Genomic DNA, 21592 nt, shown 5'->3' with positions numbered 1-21592 from the left:
TTCTCTGCTGAGTAGTATTCCATTGTGTATATGTGCCACAATTTATTTATCCATTCTTCAGTTGAAGGGCATCTAGGTTGTTTCCAGGTTTTGGCTATTACAAACAATGCTGATATGAACATAGCTGAGCAAGTGCTCTTGTGGTATGATTGAGCATTTCTTGGGTATATGCCCAGGAGTGGTATAGCTGGATCTTGGGGGAGATTGATTCCCAATTTTCTAAGAAAGCACCATATTGATTTCCAAAGTGGTTGTACAAGCTTGCATTCCACCAGCAGTGGAGGAGAGTTCCCTAGTTCCACATCCTCTCCAGCATAAAGTGTCTTCAGTGTTTTTGATCTTAGCCACTCTGACAGGCATAAGGTGGTATCTCAGAGTTGTTTTGATTTGCATTTCCCTGATGATTAGGGATGTTGAACAATTCCTTAAATGTCTTTCAGCCATTTGAGTTTCCTCTGTTGAGAATTCTCTGTTTAGTTCTAAAGCCCATTTCTCAATTGGACTGTTGGTCGTTTTGATGTCTAATTTCTTGAGTTCCTTATATATTCTGGATATCAGTCTGTCACATGTGGGGTTGGTGAAGATCTTTTCCCATTCTGTAGGCTGTCGCTTTGCCTTGTTGACCGTATCCTTTGCTCTACAAAAGCTTCTCAGTTTCAAGAGGTCCCATTGATTGATTGTTTCTCTCAGTGTCTGTGCTACTGGTGTTATATTTAGGAAGTGATCTCCTATGCCAATGAGTTCAAGACTACTTCCTACTTTCTCTTCTAGCAGGTTCAGAGTAGCTGGATTTATGTTGAGGTCTTTGATCCACTTGGACTTAAGTTTTGTGCACGGTGACAGATATGGATCTATTTGCAGCCTTCTACACGTTGATATCCAGTTATGCCAGCACCATTTGTTGAAGATGCTTTCTTTTTTCCATTGTACACTTTTGGCTTCTTTGTCAAAAATTATATGTTCATAGGTGTGTGGGTTAATGTCAGGGTCTTCAATTCGATTCCATTGGTCCACATGTCAGTTTTTATGCCAATACCAAGCTGTTTTTATTACTGTAGCTCTATAGTAGAGCTTGAAGTCAGGGATTGTGATGCCTCCAGAAGTTGTTTTATTGTACAGGTTCTTTTAGCTATCCTGGGTTTTTTGTTTTTCCATATGAAGTTGAGTATTATTCTTTCCAGGTCTGTGAAGAATTGTGTTGGTATTTTGATGGGGATTGCATTGAATCTGTAAATTGCTTTTGGTAAGATTGCCATTTTTACTATGTTAACCCTGCCTATCCATGAGCATGGAGATCTTTCCATTTTCTGACATCTTCTTCAATTTCTTTTTTCAGGGACTTAAAGTTCTTGTCATATAGTCCTTCACTTGCTTGGTTAGTGTTACCCCAAGGTATTTTATGTCATTTGTGGCTATTGTAAAGGGTGATGTATCTCTAATTGCCTTCTCAGCTTCTTTGTCCATTGTATATAGGAGGGCTACTGATTTTTTTGAGTTGATCTTGTATCCTGCTATGTTGCTGAAGGTGTTTATAAGCTTTATCAATTCCTGGGTGGAATCTTTGGGTCACTCAAGTATACTATCATGTCATCTGCAAATAGGGAAAGCTTGACTTCTTCCTTTCCAATTTGTATCCCCTTAATCTCCTTATGTTGTCTTATTGCTCTGGCTAGAACTTCAAGTACTATATTGAATAAGTATGGGGAGAGTGGACAGCCTTGCCTCGTTCCTGATTTTAGTGGAATTGCTTTGAGTTTCTCTCCATTTAATTTGATGTTGGCTGTTGGCTTGCTATATATTGCCTTTATTATGTTTAGGTATGTTCCCTGTATTCCTGATCCTCCAAGACTTTTATCATGAAGGGGTGTTGGATTTTGTCAAATGCCTTTTCTGCATCTAGTGAGATGATCATGTGGTTTTTTTCTTTGAGTTTGTTTATATGGTGTATTACATTGATGGACTTTCATATGTTGAACCACCCTTGCATCCCTGGGATGAAGCCTACTTGATCATGGTGGATAATTGTTCTGATGTGTTCTTGGAGTCTGTTTGCCAGTATTTTATTGAGTATTTTTGCATCAATGTTCATGAGGGAGATAGATCGGTCTGTAGTTCTCTTTCTTTGTTGCATCCTTGTTTGGTTTAGGAATCAGGGTAATTGTAGCCTCATAGAAGGAGTTTGGTAATGTTCCTTCTGTTTCTATTATGTGGAACAATTTAGAGAGTATTGGTATTAACTCTTCTTTGAAGATCTGGTAGAATTCTGCGCTGAAACCATCTGGTCCTGGGCTTTTTTTGGTTGGGAGACTTTAATGACTGTTTCTATTTCCATTAGGGGTTATTGGACTATTTAAATAGTTTATCTGGTCTTGATTTAACTTAGGTATGTGGTACCTATCCAGAAAAATGTCCATTTCTTTTAGGTTTTCCAGTTTTGTGGAGTAGAGGTTTTTGAAATATGACCTTATAATTCTCTGGATTTCCTGAATGTCTGTTGTTATGTTTTTCATTTCTTATTTTGTTGATTTGGATTCTCTCTCTCTGTCTTTTGGTTAGTTTGGATAAGGGCTTGTCTATCTTGTTGATTTTCTCAAAGAACCAACTCTTTGTTTCATTAATTTTTTGTATTATTCTCTTAGTTTCTAATTTATTAATTTCACCTCTCACTTTGATATTTTCCTGGCGTCTATTGTTCCTGGGAGATTTGCTTCTTTTGTTCTAGAGCTTTCAGGTGTGCTGTTAAGTCACTAGTGTGGGATTTCTCCAACTTCTTTATGTGGGCATTTAGTGCTATGAATTTCCCTCTTGCACTGCTTTCATAGTGTCCAATAAGTTTGGGTATGTGGTGTCTTCATTTTCATTGATCTCTAGGAAGTCTTTAATTTCTTTCTGTATTTCTTCATTAACCCATTGGTGATTCAGTTGAGCATTATTCAGTTTCCATGAGATTGTAGGTTTTCTGCAGTTTTTGTTGTTGTTGAAATCTAACTTTAAACCATGGTGGTCTGATAGAACACAGGAGGTCATTCTAATTATTTTGTATCTGTTGAGATTTGCTTTGTGGCCAAGTATGTGGTCGATTTTAGAGAAAGTTCCATGGGGTGCTGAGAAGAAGGTATATTCTTTCTTGTTAGGATGGAATGTTCTGTAGATATCTATTAGGTCCAATTGGGTCATGACATCAGTTAAGTCCTTTATTTCTCTGTTAAGTTTCGATTTGGGAGATCTGTCCAGTGGTGAAAGTGGGGTGTTGAGATCTCCCACTACTAATGTGTGGGGTTTTATATGTGGTTTAAGCTTTAGTAATGTTTCTTTTACATATGTGGGTGCCCTTGTGTTTGGGGCATAAATGTTCAGAATTGAAACTTCATCTTGGTGGATCTTTCCTGTGATGAGTATGTAATGTCCTTCTTGATCTCTTTTGATTGATTTTAGTTTGAAGTCTATTTTGTTGGATATCAGGATGGCTACCCCTGCTTGTTTCTTAAGACCATTTGATTGGAAAGTCTTTTCCCAGCCTTTTATTCTTAGGTAGTGTCTGTCTTTGAATTTGAGATGTGTTTCTTGTATGCAGCAGAAAGCTGGGTTCTGCTTTCGTATCCATTCTGTAAGTCTATGTCTTTTTATAGGTGAATAAGTCCGTTGATATTAAGGGATATTAATGACCAGTGATTGTTCATCCCTGTTATTTTTGGTGGTAGTGTGTGTGTACTTCTCTTCTTTGGGGTTTACTGTTGTGGCTTTATCTATTGCCTGTGTTTTCGAGTGTGTATCTGACTTCCTTCGGTTGGAATTTTCCTTCTAGTGCTTTCTGTAGGGCTGGGTTTGTGGATAGGTATTGTTTCAATCTGGCTTTGTCTTCGAATGTCTTGTTCCTTCCGTCTATGATGATTGAAAGTTTTGCTGGGTATATTAGTCTGGGCTGACATCCATGGTCTCTTAGTGTCTGCATTACATCTGTCCAGGTCCTTCTGGCTTTCAAAGTCTCCATTGAAAATCAGGTGTTATTCTGATGGGTTTACCTATATATGTCACTTGGCCTTTTTCCTTGGCTGCTCTTAATATTCTTTCTTTATTCTGTACGTTTAGTTGTTTAATTATTATGTGTCGAGGGGACTTTTTTGGGGGTCTAGTCTGTTTGGTGTTCTATAGGCTTCTTGTATCTTCATAGGCATTTCCTTCTTTAAGTTGGGAAAGTTTTCTTCTATAATTTTGTTGAATATATTTTCTGTGCCTTTGAGTTGGTATTCTTCACCTTCTTCTATCCTTATAATTCATAGGTTTGGTCTTTTCATGGTGTCCCAAATTTCTTGGACATTTTGGTTCATGACTTTGTTGGCTTTAGTGTTTCCTTCGACTGATGAAACTATTTCTTCTACTGTATCTTCAATGCCAGAAATCCTCTCTTCCATATCTTGCATTCTGTTGGTTATACTTGCATCTGAAGTTCCCGATCTTTTACTCATTTTTTCTATTTCCAGAATTCCATCTGTTTGTGTCTTCTTTATTTTTTCAATTTCCCTTTTCAGTTCTTGGACTGTTTCCTTTGTTTGTTTCATTGCTTTTTCATGATTTTCTTTCAGTGCTTTATTGTTTTCTTGCAGGACTTTATTGTTTTCTTCCAGGACTTTATTGTTTTCTTGCAGGGCTTTATTGTTTTCTTCTAATTTGTTTGCCCTTTCCTCTAGTTGTTTACAGCGTTCTTCCAATTTTCTTGTCTTTTCCTCTACACAAGCCTCTACCTTCTTCATGATGTTACTCATAAGGCTACTTTCTTCTGCTTCTTCCAATTTTTGATGTTCAGGTCTAGATGTTGGAGGCAGGCTAGGTTCTGGTGATGCTGTATTGCTCTTCATTTTGTTGTATGTACTTCTGCCTTGACATCTGCCCATCTCCTTGTGGTTCCTTCTTGGTCTTATCAGTGTACTTGTTTCAGAAAGAGCTGACAGATTCAGGAAGTCTCTCTCTCTCTTGTCCAAAAGGGAGTTCTCTTGTCCAAATGGGAACTCCCCGGCAGGATGGAAGCTCTTATCTGGACCGGAAGTCTCTGGTCCAGAAGGGAAGTCGGGAGCAGGATGGGAGCTGGGGCTGGTATCTAAGTCTCAGGAGGTGGCTGGGGTCTCAGGCAGATGGGTGTGGGGGTTGGGCGTGGAGATTACAGGGGCTGCTGGGGGGCTTGGAGAAGGGGATCCCTCCGGTGGGGCTAGAAGGGGACCTGCCAGTGGCCAGAACCTGGGCCAAGTTGGGCAGGTCTTCCAGAGTGGCTGGTGCCCAGGGAAGGGGTCCGGGTTGGGCCTGGATACTCACCTCTGGTCCAGAAGAGAAGTCGGGGGCAGGATGGGAGCTGGGGGCTGGTATCTACGTCTCAGGAAGTGGCTGGGGTCTCGGGCAGATGGGCGTGGGGGGGGGCGCGGAGATTACAGGGGATGCCGGGGGGCTTGGAAAAGGGGATCCTCCAGTGGGGCTAGAAGGGGACCTGCCGGGTGGCCAGAACCTGGGACCAAGTTGGGCAGGTCTTCCCGGAGTGGCTTGTGCCCAGGGATGGGGTCCGGGTTGGGCCCGGATACTCACCTCTGGTCCAGAAGGGAAGTCGGGGGTAGGATGGGAGCTGGGGGCCGGTCTCTAAGTCTCAGGAAGTGGCTGGGGTCTCGGGCAGGTAGGCGTGGGGGCAGGGCGCGGAGATTGCAGGAGCTGCTGGGGGGGCGCTTGGAAAAGGGGATCCCTCCCAGTGGGGCTAGAAGGGGACCTGCCCAGTGGCCAGAACCTGGGGCCAAGTTCTAAGGGAATTTTTCATTTCCTCTTTAAGGGAATTTTTCATTTCTTCTTTAAGGGCCTCTATCATCTCTTTAAAGTCATTTTTAGGATTGATTTCTTCTGTTTCTTCTGTCTTGGTATGTTCAGGTCTTGAAGGTGTAGAATCACTAGGTTCTATATACGTCTTTATGTTGTTGCCTGAATTTTTGCACTGGTGTCTACTCATCTCTTCCTCTGCTCGATGTAGGTGGTGTCTGTGTCTGAAAGTGCCTCTCTTGTTCTAATTTTTAGTCTTGGTTCACTAGGAGTTCTTGGTTAAATTGGTGCTCTAGGTTGTTTCTTTGGGAGCAGCTGATCTCAGTTGGTGAAGTATATACTTATGATTCTAGTGATCTGGTTTGGTGGCTGAGCGGCACCTTCTGTGTTCTCAGATCACATTTTGCTCATTCGTCAACTCCTCAGCTGATCCTGTTACCTCATACTTCAAACTGTAGGGATCTGAATCCTCTACTGGATGGATTTCAGCTGAGCAGGTTAGTCTCACCAACACCTCCAAGTTGTTGGATTTCGCAGAATCAGCACCTGGGTCCTGGGTTGGCCTCAGACAGAGTGTTCAGATGCATTCTGGTTCTGTCCCACAGAGATAGCTTCTTCCCCGGGTGTTGGGATTAAAGGCATCCCTGTTCCAAGCTCTTGATTAAGATCTTGTTTTCACTAACTCTTAAGCGGGTAATAGCTCAGTTTCTGGTCTTTATTGCAACTGTGTTTTGGCCACTGCCCACCGGTCCTGCCTGCCTCCATGGCCCACCACCAGGCCTGTCTGCCTCTACCGGCCACCGACGCCATGCCTGTTTTCCTCTGCTGGCCGCCATAGCTGGCCTGTCTGCTTTTGCCAGCCTCCGCCGGCCCAACCTGCCTCTGCCAGTCACCGCCAGGCCTACCTCCAGGCAGCACTTTTAACAAGGCTGTTGATGGCCTGACAGGGCATTTGCTAGCCCATGGCCTTTTTCCTCACTTAAAACAGGGACCCAAAGGCTTTCGGGAGTCAGCAAATGCCAACACTTGGCAATTTTGTTTTTGGGCTTTTATCTCTTCCCTGGCACACCTTAAATGCCACAGATGACTCTTTTGCCTGTGGGGTCAGGAGCCTTGCTCTCCAGATGCTTAAGTTTTAGTCAGGGAGGTCTGGGGAACAAGAGATGGATTTTATTCCATGTCCTGAATTTTTTTCCCCTGATTATTGGTGGCTTAAGGACAGTTTTTGGAAGATCTGCCAGGAGGCAGTCTATAAACCAATCCTTTTGAAAGACTTGTCTGAGGCTATAAGTTGATTTTTGGCTTAAGAGCCATCCTGACTACTGTAAACTTATTTATATGGATCTTAGCCACTTCCAGATCTGTCTGTGTCTCCCAAGGCAGTTGAGAATGAGTGGGTGGAGTTAAGGTGAGTTAGGAGGAGAGTGTAGAAGCCGCCCTAGCCGCCCATTTGAGCACACCCACCTTGAGCAGAAGTCAGACAGAAAAGGTGGCACGTGGCAGAGGCAGAAATGGGAGTGGGGAGAAGTGTTGAGAGCTTTAGCAGAAAGCTTGGGAATAAAGTAACTCCTTTATTTGCCCGTTCGCTGGCAGAAGTTCCCTCAAGGCTGTTCTGTGGCCAGATTTACCGGTACCCGCACCTTTGTTTTATGGCTTTTGCCCATTTGCTGGCAGAAGTTCCCGCGACACTGTCATGTGGCCAGATTTATCAGTACTCACCCCTATCTGCCAATGTAAGTGGTAAATGTATCTGCCCCTTTGTCCCATGGCTGTAGCCAAGAGAAAAATAAAAAATTAAAATAACAAACTGGGGTCAGACTCCAATCTCAGGTATCCCCAAGGAGTAGAGAGAGATCTTATGAATAAGCTCAAGTTCGCCATCCTTTTTGTCAAGGGATGGGAAGGGCTGCAGCTGTGCTGCAGTTGGCCCATGGTGGACCCAAGACAGTATTGACCCCCTCCTCAGGAGCAAAAATGTGACTGCTGTTGCCAGCACAGCCCAAGGATGACCCCCAGGGTGTGTGTCACAAAGAATATAGCTCAGACTACAGCCGCAAGAATGGCAGACTCACTCACTGTGGTGAAGAATCATGGTGGTAGCAATACTGGTAGCTGTGTGGGGGTCCAGCGGAGGCGGCAAGGAACATGCGCATGTACTTGCAGTCTCCAGGTCTCACTGGAATGGGGGGAGGCGGGAAGCAGCAGCGGTCACAGCAGGTCCTCGGTGGTCTATCCAAGTCACAAAACCAAATGTTAGTTAAGCAGCTATGCTCATGGCTGGCTGCCTGTGGCAGATATGCAGACAGAGCACAGTGCTGGATGTATTGATGACGGAAGAGTCATGAGCCATAGTTACCTTTCTAGAACTTCTTTGGGAGAGAGAGGGAGAGAGGGAAACAGAGAGAGAGAGAGAGAGAGAGAGAGAGAGAGAGAGAGAGAGAGAAGACCTGTGGAGGGGGTTTCTGTTTTTTGTTTTTTGTCTGTTTGTTTGTTTGTTTGGTTGGTTGGTTGGTTGGTTGGGTTTTTTGTTGTTGTTGTTGTTGCTGTTTTGAGACTGGATCTCATTCAGTATATCAGGCAGGTGTCCAATCTACTATAAGGCTGAAGCTCATGTAATCCTCCTGTTTCAGCCTCCCATATGCTAGGATTTCAGGTGTGAGCCATAACACCAGGCCACAGGGGAGACTTAGGAGAAAACAGACAGTTTAAATTTGGAGATACTCAGGAAATGAGGGATCCGAACATATGCTCAGAGAAAACAGGAGTGAGCTCCAGGAGGCCACTCCTGGAAGTGCTGTCTTCTCTAGCTGGGCATTCCCAGAACACCCGGGAGACTTGGGAAAGGACTCTACTGCGTGGGGCCTGCTTCTGGCCTTTGAGAAGTCTGCAGCCTTTTCCCCTCACTGTCTGAAGAAAGAAGGTGCATGTGTGCAGAGGACTCAGAGATGCAATACCTTTGTGAGACTAGATGCTCTGCCTCTTTAAAAAGACAAAAAGCACAGAGTTGTGGGACATAAACAAGCTACAGTATGCAACATCCTTAGGATGGTGATTGATGAGGAGTGGGTGCTATGTACATGTCAGTTGCTCCCCATTATTTTTAGAGAATCGAGCAGTGTGTTTGTAACAAATCACCAGTGACTACCAGGAACCAAGAGCATCAGAGAAACCCATGTCCCAGCTCCAGGTTTCCCTCCATAGCTTGATGCCAGAAGGCTCCATGGCTAGAAAGGAACCCTATGGCCTGGACTCCAGTGGGCCATGTGGACCTGGTGCCGACCCACGTGCAAGCCCCACAGTTTTCTGCTTGAGCCTTTTGCTTCTTGTCAGCTTTCTTCTCCTTGCTGCATCTGAGTCATTCTGAGTGGAAATATTACAATCATCTTCATTTCCTCAAGTCCAGGCTTGATGTGCCTTCCTGGTCCTTACCTCTAGCTTCTTCCAGTTCCCAGGCCACAGTGACTCTCCCTCAGCGTTTCTTTCTCGACATTTCCAAGACCTTCATCCCTTGCCATTTCCTTCTTCTTCATGCCCCTTGAAGCTCCATGAAGCTCCTTGTTCATTTCTCATACAGTAATAGCATATATAAAATACTTAATAAATGGCAGTGTGATTTCCAGGAAGCAGAATTGGTTGTTTTGTAATAAATACTCTAATTATATTACTTGTTTTTAGTTCTAAGTTTGATTAGGTAGCAAATTCCATTAAAGTTTTGAAGTTTGGTAAAGGAAGCAATCAGACCCAACTAAATCCAGATGACATCTAACCCACTAACTTTTACTTTCCTGAGCAAGTCTGGTTTTGTTGTTTCTGTGTGTATGGTTTCAGGGCTGACCACTGTGTATTGGGTAACCAATAAAGGGGCTCATCCCTGGGAAAGGTAACTAATTCTCCTCTGTAGCTAGAGTTTTCCTGCCTTGCCCACAGTCAGGAAAGTCTCTATCACCTGCCAGTTCCACAGCCACTCAGACCCAAACAAGTAAACACAGAGACTTATATTGGTTACAAACTGTATGGCTGTGGCAGGCTTCTTGCTAACTGTTCCCATAGCTTAAATTAATCCATTTCCGAGGTAGGCCTGTGGCAGCAGCCCGCGGAGGTAGACGGGTCCGGCGGCAGTGGCCGACAGGGACATTTAGGCCCGGCAGCAGCTGGCGGAGACATTTAGGCCCAGCGGCGGTCCACAGAGGTGGACAGGCCCTGCGGTGGTGATAAGCAGATGGAGGTGGACAGGACCGGCAGTGGTTGCCGACAGAGACATTCAGGCCCGGCGGCGATCCACAGAAGTAGACAGGCCACGCGGCGGAGACAGGCAGACACAGGTCGGCGACTCGAGGAGGTGGAAGGGCCCGGTGGCAGCGGCCGACAGGGACATACAGGCCCAGCGGCAACTGGCAGAGACATACAGGCCCGGTGGCAGCCCGCAGAGGTGGATGGGCCCGGCAGCATTGACAAGCAGAGGTAGGTAGGCCTGCGGTGGCAGCCGGCAGAGACATACAGGCCCATTGGCGGCCCGCGGGGGCGGACAGACCCAGCGGCAGCTGACGGGGGACATGCAACCCCAGCGGCGGAGACAAGTGGACACAGGTGGGCCTCGGAGACAAGTGGACACAGGTGGGCCTGTGATGGCAGGCCACAGGGGTGGACAGGCCTGGGGACGGAGAGGTGCGATGCAGCTTGGAACGGGGATGCCCCTGGCCCCAACACCTGGGGAGGGGGCTATCTCCGTGGGTCGGAACCAGGGCGAGTCTGGACACTCCATCTGGGGACAACCCAGGGCCCAACTGCTGATCCTGTGAAACCCAACAACTTGGAGGTGTTGGTGAGACTACCCTGCTCAGCTGAAACCCATCTGGGAGAAGATTCAGATGCCTACAGTTTGAAGTCTGAAGAAACAAGATCAGCTGAGGAGTTGACAAATGAACAAAACGTGACCTGGGAACACAGAAGAAGGCGCTACCCAGTCACCAAACCAGATCACCAGAATCATAAGTATATAATTCACCGACTGAAATCAGCTGTCCCTGAAGAAACAGCCCAATAGCACCAATTTAACCAAGAACCCCTACTAAACCAAGACTAAAAATTAGAACAAGAGAGGCACTCTCAGACACAGACACCACCTGCACCGCACAGAGGAAAAGATGAGTAGACGCCAGTGCAAAAATACAGGCAACAACATAAAGACCTATATGGCAACATCAGAACCTAGTGATTCTACACCTGCAAGACCTAAACATACCATGACAGAAGAAACAGAAGAGATCAACCCTAAAAATGACTTTAAGAAGATGATAGAGGCCCTTAAAGAAGAAATAAAACATTCCCTCAATGAGGAAATAAAAACTTTCCTTAAAGAGGAAATGAAAAACTACCTTAAAGAGGAAATAAAAACTTTTCTTAAAGAGGAAATGAAAAACTCTCTTAAAGAGGAAATAAAAACTTCCCTTAAAGAGGAAATGAAAAACTCCATTAAAGAGGAAATAAAAAACTCCCTTAAAGAAATGGAAGAAAAAAACGAACAAAAAATGGGAAGAAATCAAATCAAGCCAAGAAAAAGCAATTAAACAAATGAAAGAAACATTCCAAGATCTGAAAAATGAATTTGAGACAATAAAGAAAACACATGCTGAGGGAATGCTGGAAATAGAAATCCTGACAAAACGAACAGGAACTACAGAAACTATAGATGTAACCAACCGTCTTATTAAATAAGAAACACAGAAACAATGTAAAAGAGAAAGCCGAGAGGTCAGAGCTCAGAGCTAAAATCTCACCCTTCCTCCTGCTGTCCCAGCTTCGAGAAAAGAGCCCTACTTCCTGTCGGTTCGTTTTTTTATAGTATGTTGTTCTGCCTTCTCATTGGTTGTAAACCCAAACACATGACTGCCTCGTCACTGTCTGAATGTACAGCCCCCTAGGTCTTAAAGGCATATGTCTCCAATGCTGGCTATATCCCTGAACACACAGAGATCTTATGGGATTAAAGGCGTGTGCCACCACCGCCACACTCTTGCTAAGGCTCTAATAGCTCTGACCCTGAACACACAGATATCTATGGGATTAAAGGTGTGTGCCACCACCGCCACACTCTTGCTATGGCTCTAATAGCTCTGACCCCCAGACAACTTTATTTATTAACATACAATCAAAATAATAATTCAGTACAATTAGATTACCACCACAAGAAACAAGCATAACCAACCGATTGCAAGAGATGGAAGAGAGAATCTCTGACACTGAAGACACGATAGAGAAAATAGATTCATCAGTCAAAGAAAACACTAAAGACAAAAAAGTCGTAACACAAAACGTCCAGGAAATTTGGGACACCATGAAAAGACCAAACCTAAGAATAATAGGGATAGAAGAAGGAGAAGAATACCAAATCAAAGGCACAGAAAATATATTCAACAAAATCATAGAAGAAAACTTTCCTAACCTAAAGAAAGAAATACATATGAAGATACAAGAAGCTTACAGAACACCGAATAGGCTGGATCCAAAAAAAAAGTCCCCTCGCCACATAATAATCAAAACACTAAACACACAGAACAAAGAAAAAGTATTAAGAGCCGCAAAGGAAAAAGACCAAGTAACATATAAAGGTAAACCCATCAGAATAACACCAGACTACTCAATAGAGACTATGAAAGCTAGAAGATCATGGACAAATCTCATGCAGACACTAAGATACCACGGATGCCAACCCAGACTATTATACCCAGCAAAACTCTCAATCACCATAGGCGGGGTAAACAAAATATTCCAGGATAAAACCAGATTTAATCAATACCTGTCTACAAACCCAGCCCTACAGAAAGCACTAGAAGGGAAAATTCAACCCAAAGAAGCTAAACACATCCATGAAAAATCAAGCAATAGATAATCCCACACCAACATACACCACAGAAGAAACAAGCTGTTGTAGCTATCCTAATATCTAGAATAAAAGGATGTTTCAAAAGAGAAGACGTCTTGTGGCAATGCCTCAGTGGTCCAGGTAACTACCAGAACTCGGAAAAGTTGGTAGAACTTGGGATTGACTGGGAGGCCAAAGATTTAAAAAGCAGAAGATTCTCTCAAGACACAAGTTGTGTGATAATAGTGTGTTTTGTGTGTGTGAATGAGAATTTGTAAATGTTGAATTCTAGGCTTTGACAATCATTGTCAGTGCAGATTAAGCTGCAAGTATTTATGCTTTAAAACTTAAATTATAAAGCTAGTTACGTCTTTCTAACAACTAGTTTTAATGTTTATGAGCATATTTTACCTACATTACCTTTTCAGGATGTTGAGAAAGATGCATCACAAGCACAGGCTGGAGGCTGGGTACTAGATGGTTTTGAGGAAGAGGTCTTGGTGGACTCTTTCATAGAGCAAAGGGAAGCAATGCCTTCTGGGAAATGAGCTAAGTTTTAATCTAGTCTTTAAGATTAGAAGTCAAAAACAAAAATATTAAGGAAAGGAAAACCTAATTGATCTTTGAAGTATTGTTATGTGGAATTGAGTGGGACTTTTGAGGCCTTTCTTCCAGAAAACAAGGACTTGGTTGTCAGGCCTATATTAGGCCTAAACCTTGGTGCCATGTAGTTGTACTTAAATCATTTCAATGGAAAGTGTCTTAGTGATTGGAACTTCTAGTGCAGTTTGGAGTTCTTCCATTTGAAAAATGTGATATTTGCATGGGATTGTTTGACTCTTGTTTTCTAGTCCCTCCCCATCACCATCACCACCCTCATAGTCTGAAGGTAGATTTTTCTCTTGATAAAGGAACAAAAAAGGTGAACATCTTGTTTGTAAATAGGTATCTAGTAACTAGTGGTAAACTTGAAATGGTAGAATTCTTTAAAGCCTAATTCTAGATAGCCTCAAGAAAATGTATCTTAATTACTTTTGAACCTGTATTCACCTTGTTTTTTTCAAATATCTTAAGTTATATTTTCTTTTTCAGAGCTGCTTCTTATTTGGGGCTGCTTTTTTTTTTAATTGAGGCGTAATTCATAAAAGGGTATATTGTTTTGATGAGACTTTTTACAACTGTGGCTGGATGTCTTTCTTTAGTCTTCCAAGAAGGGCCATTTTACTCTTTTAGAGTTACTTTTAAAAGTCATGAGGTCAACAACTTGGACTACTATGCATGTAAGTGCTAATGCAAATTAAAGCCCAAGTTGACCTCCAGCAGCAGTTCATTCTATGTTGACAGTGAGAGAACACTTTGCCTGTTAAGATACTATTACTCGTGGACTGAAATGCTGAAGAAACCCCTCCCCCTATTTTGTTTTTTTGCAAAAATCAAGGTATATTCTAGGGTTTCCTGGTTGACCTCAACAGATAAACTGAGATGATAGTCTTAGTTCAGAAATGATCTGAATGTAGATTTACAGTCTACGTGTACAGCTGGCTAAGTGAGATCGCTTTCACAGTTCTGCATGTATCCCATCGGCTCCCCATTAGTCACTGAACTCTTAAAACTGGTATTGTAACATTATCACAATATTTTGCGCCAATTTTATAAACTTTACAGTGCAATATGTGTTCCTTTTCTGAGGCAAACCAAAGGTATATTTCTCAAGGTTCTGCTGCTATCAGCAGCGTTGATGGAGGATTTTTTATACATTTGTAATAGATAGAAATAAACCAGAAAAAAAGAAGAAGAAAAAGTGGTGGAGGAAAAGGTGAACACTGCAAGAATACTCGAAAGGGCTGAGAGTTGCAAACGCCAAGAATGGCTTTGCATAGTAAATGGAATAGAACAGCTCTGAACTATAGCTTACTTTTCCTGGTTTGGTCTGACAGAATGATTGAATGCTTTTGTACAAAAATCAGAGCCTTAAAAACAAGGATTTGGTGAGAATGTAAAATGGTGTGCCACTTTGGCAAAACAGTTTGGTGGTTGGTCAAAATGCAAAACATTGTTACTCTGTTACTCAACAATTCTACCCTTAGGAATATATCCTCAAACTACTGAAAATGTGCACCTATGAAACATGTACATGAAGGTTTACAGCAGTGTGTTGCTAATAGTAAAAAAGTTAAAACAACTCAAATAGCTATCAAATACTGGAGAGAAATAAAATGTGGCTTATTCATACAATAGAATATTATTAAGACATAAAAATGAATGAGAAACTGACAGATTAAATGACTTTGGTGAACCTTCATAATTTCATTTGTAGATCTTTCCATTTCTAATTTATAAATACATTTGTGGTTATAAATTATAAATGTACTGCATCCTGTCAACATTGTATACTTCTATTTGATGATTTCTGAGTCAAACATTATATGGAAATGTGTCCAAGTATTTTCTGTATTAACTGTGAATGAATAGAACAAAATAAATTGCCTGTGATGGAAAAAAAATATTATGCAAAAATACAAGATATTCCTTCCTGAAATCTACAGCAAGAAATATCCAAAAGGTATCCATCAGTATCTTTTGGCTATTTATTGTTCAAACAGTATGCTAAAAACCATGTGTTTAAATTATTTTAAGTTTTCATTTTTTTTTACAGATTATGAAGGTTCACATCTCATGGTGCAATTACAAATACAATTAATAAATTTGAACATTATAAAGCACTTACAAATACTCAAAATAACCCAGCAAGTGCTCTGCTAGCTTCACTTTATAGAATGCTTCTCTAAGGCAATAATAAGCAAATAATTAGACTTTTAATTTTTTAATTTGGGCTTTGGAAAGGATTGAATTCAAGCCCTTGCTTTATTTTCCTCTTCTGATAACAATAATACTTTTAATAACACTTCACTTTCTGCAGTGTTTTGATGGTTATCAAGTGTTTTCCCTTTTATTATCCTACTCGATTCTCCCAGTTACTTTGTTTAGAGATTAAGATATAAATACCCTAGTATCTTAGGCAATTTTCCAGGGGAAATTCACAAGACAATTTGAGAAAAGGCTAGATGAAATATGAAAACTTGTCACTGAAATCTAAGTTCAGTAATCTTCCTACCTTACCAAATGTTTTACATAGGTTAGAGGTAAAGATATAAACAGGCTTTTAACCAGTGTTATATTGATGTCCCATGGGCCTTAGGACTAAATATAAGGATTAATATAGAATTACTTATAATCTCTATCATACAGCATATACAAATCTTTAAAGTATGGTATCCTATATGTGACCATACCAAATACAAATGTATACAATTAAGACTCTCAAATTATGGGGGCTGGAGAGATGGCTCAGAGGTTAAGAGCGCTGCTTGTTCCTCCAAAGGTCCTGAGTTCAATTCCCAGCAGCCACATGGTGGCTCACAACCATCTATAACAGAATCTGATGCCCTCTTCTGGCTTGCAGGGATATGTGCAGACAGAACACTGTATACATAATAAATAAATGAATCTTTAAAAAAAGAAAAAAAATAATCCATTTCCACAAATCTATACCTTGCCACGTGGCTCGTGCCTTACCGGCATTTTCGCATGCGGCTTATCCTGGCGGGCGGCTGGCATTGACTCCTTCTGCCTTCCTGTTCTTTTATTTCTCCTTTCTGTTAGTCCTGCCTATACTTCTTGCCTAGCCACTGGCCAAACAGGTTTTATTTATGGACCAATCAGAGCAACACATTTGCCATACAGACCATCCCCCAGCACAGCCAAGTGCAAACCATCTCAAACACCTGCACTCAGACCCCTGGTCCTAACCATCCTCTATGCGGACCTGCTGGGTGAAGCCACGAGGAAGCCAAGAACGGGCTCCCACAGGACATACAGCACATCCCACAGCACTCCTCCCTTCCCAGCAGTCAGTAGTTGTATGTAGTTCTATGTCTCCATAAGGGAACATCATGGAATTTTCTTCCTTACCTGTTAGCATGTCCATTGATATTGCCATTGTTCTGGCCTTGTTTATGCAGCCAATCCTAGGAGAGTCTGTTTCACAGCCCATTCCCTTCAATTCCAACTCTTTTGTCAACTCTTTCTGCTCCCTCTTTCAAAATGTTTCTGAGCCATAGATGCAGGAGTTATGCAGATGTGTCCATGGGGACTGGGCTCGCCATGATTAGTTGATCTGTGCATGTGTCCAGGTGTGGTTTTCTGTGATGGTCTCCAGCTGCTGTAAAGAGAAGCTTCTTTGATGAGGAGTGGTAGCTACACTTATATCTGAAGATTTGAAGGGAGGAACCACAAACAAGAGAGAACTGGAAGCATTTGTCTTTCTGGGCCTGGGTTACCTTACTCAATATAATCTTTTTGAGGTTCATCCATTACCTGAAAAATTAATGCTTTCACTTTTATTTAGTTGAATAACATCCCATTGTGTATATATACCACATTTTCATTATCCATTCATCTCTTGAAGGACATTTCCTGGCTACTGTGAATAGGGTAGCTATGAACATGTTGAGCAAATATCTGTGGAGCAAATATCTATGGAGTAATATGTGAGTCCTTTGGGCATATGTCCAAGAGTGGTATAGCTGGGTCATATAGTTTTTTTTTTTCAGGATTCTTCATACTGATTTCCAGTGTGGCCGCACCAAATTGCATTCCCACCAATGAATGAGGGTTCCTCTTTCCCCCACAATATTACCAGCATTTGTTGTCAGTTGTCTTGTTGATCTTAACTGTTCTGACTGGACTGAGATGAAAGATGCTTTGTCAGCCATACATCTGACAGAGGATTAACATTTAAAATACACAAAAAATAAAAAAAAACCCACAGAATCATGGAAGAGTGTATGAAAAAGCCATATAGTTACTCTGCCCAGAATGCAACAGCACATCCTTGGCAGATGCTGGTGAGTCCAGCTGGTGCAAACAGCAAAGATTGGCTAGAGACTAACCCATAACCACATCTAGCTGATTCTTCCTGGAAGACTTTTTTTTCTGCATGGGGAGTTGTCTACTATTGTTGTTTTTCTAATTGGTCATGTTGTCAAACTGTCTTCTAAATGTGCATATTTATGCCGTAGATAGTAATGCACTCAGCCTTCATCAGAGAACTGTTTGCAACTGTTGTAGAATCTGTAGGCTCAGGGGACATCCTGGCAGAGAGTTGGAAACAAGGTATTGTCTGTCGATGTCTTTATGTATTCTGAAATGAGTACCTGGTCAGATGAAAAGTGGCAGAGGGTGTTTCTCATTCTATCAGTCTTCTATTCTCTTTGACATTTTTTCCTTTCTACCCTTTTAAAATTTCAAGTCATTCCATCTGTCAGTTTTGGTCTAACTTCCTGAGCTGTCCTGGCCTATACCTGGTCACTATTTCCTCTCTGTTTTCCTGTTACTAGTTTCTATTTCAGGACTTATGTTATGGTCTTTGTTGTATTTTGAAATGATTTGGGGTGGGGGGATGTGGATTATTTATCTTGTTTTGTGTTCTACACACATACTGCAATTTTTTGAGCCCAAATTTATTAATTTTTTCCCTCTGTTATGTATTTTGACACAATAGTTGTGAGGCTGTAGATGAATGTTTTATCTTTGACTCTTCTAATATATTCCATTGCTTAGATCTCTTTTCATACCAATGCCATGCTGGTTTCAGTGCCCACCATAGCTCAGAAGTTCAACTGAAAATAAGACATCACGACACCTTTAGCAGTGTTCTTTTTCCTATGGGTTGTTTAGGATAACCAGGGGCTTTTACGTTTCCATTCACATTTGGGTTGTTTTTTTTTTTTTTTTTTTTTTTGTATTTCCTTAAAGATTACTTTTTGGAGTCTTGACAGTAATTTCATTGAGTGTGTAGCCCTTTTCAATAATATGTATATTTTAACAATATTTATTTGCTGATTCAAGAGAATAGGTGTTTTGCCTAACTTCTAATGTCTTATCCATTTTCTTCCCTCAAAGTTGTGAAGGTTTCATTGTGGGAGTCTTACACCTCTTTGCTTAGCTGACTGTCGCATTGACACAGTCTACACTCACCTAGAGATAGTTTCAGTGAGGTCTTGTCAACGTTGGGTTGTCCTGTGTGCATGTCTGTGGGAGGCTGTCTTAACGAGGTGAATAGATGTGGGAAGTTCCAGGCACTATAGGCAGCACCCTTTCCTTGGCAGGGAGCCCTGAACTGTATGAGTGAGAAATCAGCCTGAGTACAACCAGATGAGCAGTGAGAGGGTGTGCCTTTGTTACTTTCTGCTCTTGACTATGATGTGGTGTAACTAACTGCTCCAAGCTCCTGTAACTGTGACTACACCACAGTTATGGGTTATAACTCAGAAATGTGAGTTAAAATAAACTTTTTCTCCTTTAGGTTTTTTTTTTGGTCAGGATATTTTTATCACACAACTAGAAATGAATATAGGACAGACACATTTGTAGGTATTTATTTTGAATGGCACTGCATTCTTTAATTCCCTCTCTGTGTGTTCCTTACGGGTGTATGGAGATGCTGCCTTTTTTTTTTTAATGTTCTGTCTCACATTCTAATACTTTTCTAATAGAGTGTCTTTGATCTAAGAGTTTTCTGGTAGAGTCTGTTTTAATTATCATCATCAGACAGGGATAACTTGATTTCTTCCTGTGTTATTTGTAGCATATTTCTTTTTATGCTGTTTTTCTTAACTGAAAATTCAGGCAACTCTAGTACTTAATTTTTGGTTGCTGTGATAAAGTTCTCTGACAAGAAACAAGTTAGGGAAGAAGGGGTTTATTCTGGTTTAAAGTTCAGAGTGACAGAGTCATCACAGCAGGAAAAAGATGGTAACAGGCAAGGATGACACAGCAGCAGGGACAGGAAGCTGACTGGGCACATGTTCATCCACACACATGGAGCAGGGACAGGAAGCTGACTGGGCACATGTTCATCCACACACATGGAGCAGAGAAGGGAAACATGATGTGGGACCAAGCTTTAAAACCTCAAAGCCTCTGGGAAGGATGCCTTTCTCCCAGCAATGCATCACCGTCTAAGGCAGTGAATCTCAACCTCTGGGTCCCAACCCCACTCACTGGGATCACACATCAGATACACTGAATACCAGATATTTACATTACAACTCATAGCAGCAACAAAATGATACATATGAAATAGTAATGAAAATAATATTATGGTTGTGGATCACCACACATGAGGAACTGTATTAAAGGGTCACCGCCTTAGGAAGCTGGAGCACCACTGTCTTTAAGTTTCCATAGCCTTCACAAACATCTCCACAAACTGGGGACCAAGTGCTCAAATGCACAAGCCTGTGGGAGACATTTCTTACACTCTGTTACCACAGGCACCCCAGGGAAAAGCTCTCAGCACATAGACACACTTCTCTCTTTCCTCATTATTAAAGGAAACACTTTACTTTTCTTGCATCAGAATTCTGTTGTTGTTTTTTGTAAATTAAGTTTGACCTAAGAAACATTATTATGTTTGCCATTTCCTTTGATTCCTATCTTCAGCAGGATGTTTTGACATTAAGGAAAGTATCTTATAAACAAAACAACCCCCCACCCCCACCCCCCAAAAAAAAAAAAACAAAAACCACCCACCAACCAACCAACCAAAAAAACCCTTTGTAGTTTGTCAAAGCCCTTCTCATATGAGATGATCCTATGATTGCTTTCCCTGAACCTATTTACATGCCGAGCTCTATTGATTGCGTGCCACATGTGGAACCAACTTTATTTTCTAATTCTTGTAGACACAAAGCCCTAGAGGCAGCAGGGCTGAGGGCACACCTCAGTCTCAGAGCCCCCAGCAGTATAATCCCAAGGATGCTAAACAGAGCCCATCTCCAGAGAGGGGACTCAGGCCTGGCAAGGAAGGTGTGTGGGAGGCAGCTGAGGGTATGTGTCCTAGAGTAGAGGGTAGCAGGCCTCTTCAGTGCCCCAGTTTTAAAAGATCACAAAAAGGAGAATTGGTATTTGCAATTAATTTAATGAAGTAGAAAGAAATGCCTTTGAGGTTCCAACAATTGTCTTGCACTTTATAGGTAGAAAGATAAACTCAAGAAAGAAAACTTATGATTTGTGATATCAGCTGCTGGCCTGTGACAATCAGTCCAGTGAGTCAAATATCTCAAGGCCGTTCAGGCCTCCTCTGGGCAGTCTTCACTGTTGTATATTGCTTCCTGAAAAACAAATGAGGAAGTGACTCAAATTTTGAACTTTTACTTAAAGCCCAATATTGAAAAGAAAAAGATTTTCTTGGGTTTTTTTCCATTATTATTTTTCAATATTTTCAATTACTATTCAATATTTCAGAAAGTTACAGGAGAAAAATCTGGCTAGGTACATGTTTAAGAGACAAGGAGTCATGAAACCAACAGTTTTGGGATCTTTCTCCTAAGACTCCCCCTTGATTACCTCTCCCCTCGGATTTCCAAATTCCCTGAGCTGTTGCCATGGGAACTCACTCTATCCATTCTGAAGCTAGAGGTGCCTGTGGTTGAAGGTGTTTGATGACCCTTATTTGAACTGCTCTGCTAGTATTCTCTCAACACTTGCACAGTTCAATCCTTGCTTAAGAGAAAGTGGGTGACTTTGAAAAATTCCTCCATGATCTAAAAAATGGGATATATTAGAACCAAGTAGGAAGCCCATAAGAGTACTGTTAGGCCCCATGTATTACTGTGGTTTTAGTTAAAACTGGGCATATTCCTAAGATTTGGCACATGTGGGATGCTTAAAAGGGAACAGGGGACATTTTAGATAAATTTTTGGAGCTATATGTTTATACTTGAAAGGAATATAAATTATTCCATTGACTTGTTGTTACTGTTGCTTTTCTTCTTTTTGGTTGTTTGAGACAGGGTTTCTCTGTAGCTTTGGAGCCTATCCTAGAACTTGTTCTGTAGACCAGACTGGCCTTGAACACACAGAGAACCTTCTGCT

General features: G+C 41.7%; 1 protein-coding gene across 1 annotated transcript in view; it reads right to left on the bottom strand.

Annotated features, from left to right (window-relative positions):
- Nucleotides 1-20787: 20787 nt before the first annotated feature.
- The window catches only part of LOC114708153 (Golgi-specific brefeldin A-resistance guanine nucleotide exchange factor 1-like), a 139241-nt gene continuing 138436 nt past the window's right edge, over nucleotides 20788-21592 (bottom strand). The window contains 1 exon segment of the mRNA XM_037202355.1: nucleotides 20788-20829. Within this exon segment, the coding sequence (XP_037058250.1) occupies nucleotides 20788-20829 (42 nt within the window).

This window comes from Peromyscus leucopus, chromosome 1 (genome assembly GCF_004664715.2).
Source record: "Peromyscus leucopus breed LL Stock chromosome 1, UCI_PerLeu_2.1, whole genome shotgun sequence".
In the NCBI taxonomy this organism is placed as follows: Eukaryota; Metazoa; Chordata; class Mammalia; order Rodentia; family Cricetidae; genus Peromyscus; species Peromyscus leucopus.
This window is presented reverse-complemented; position numbering and strand designations above follow the sequence as displayed.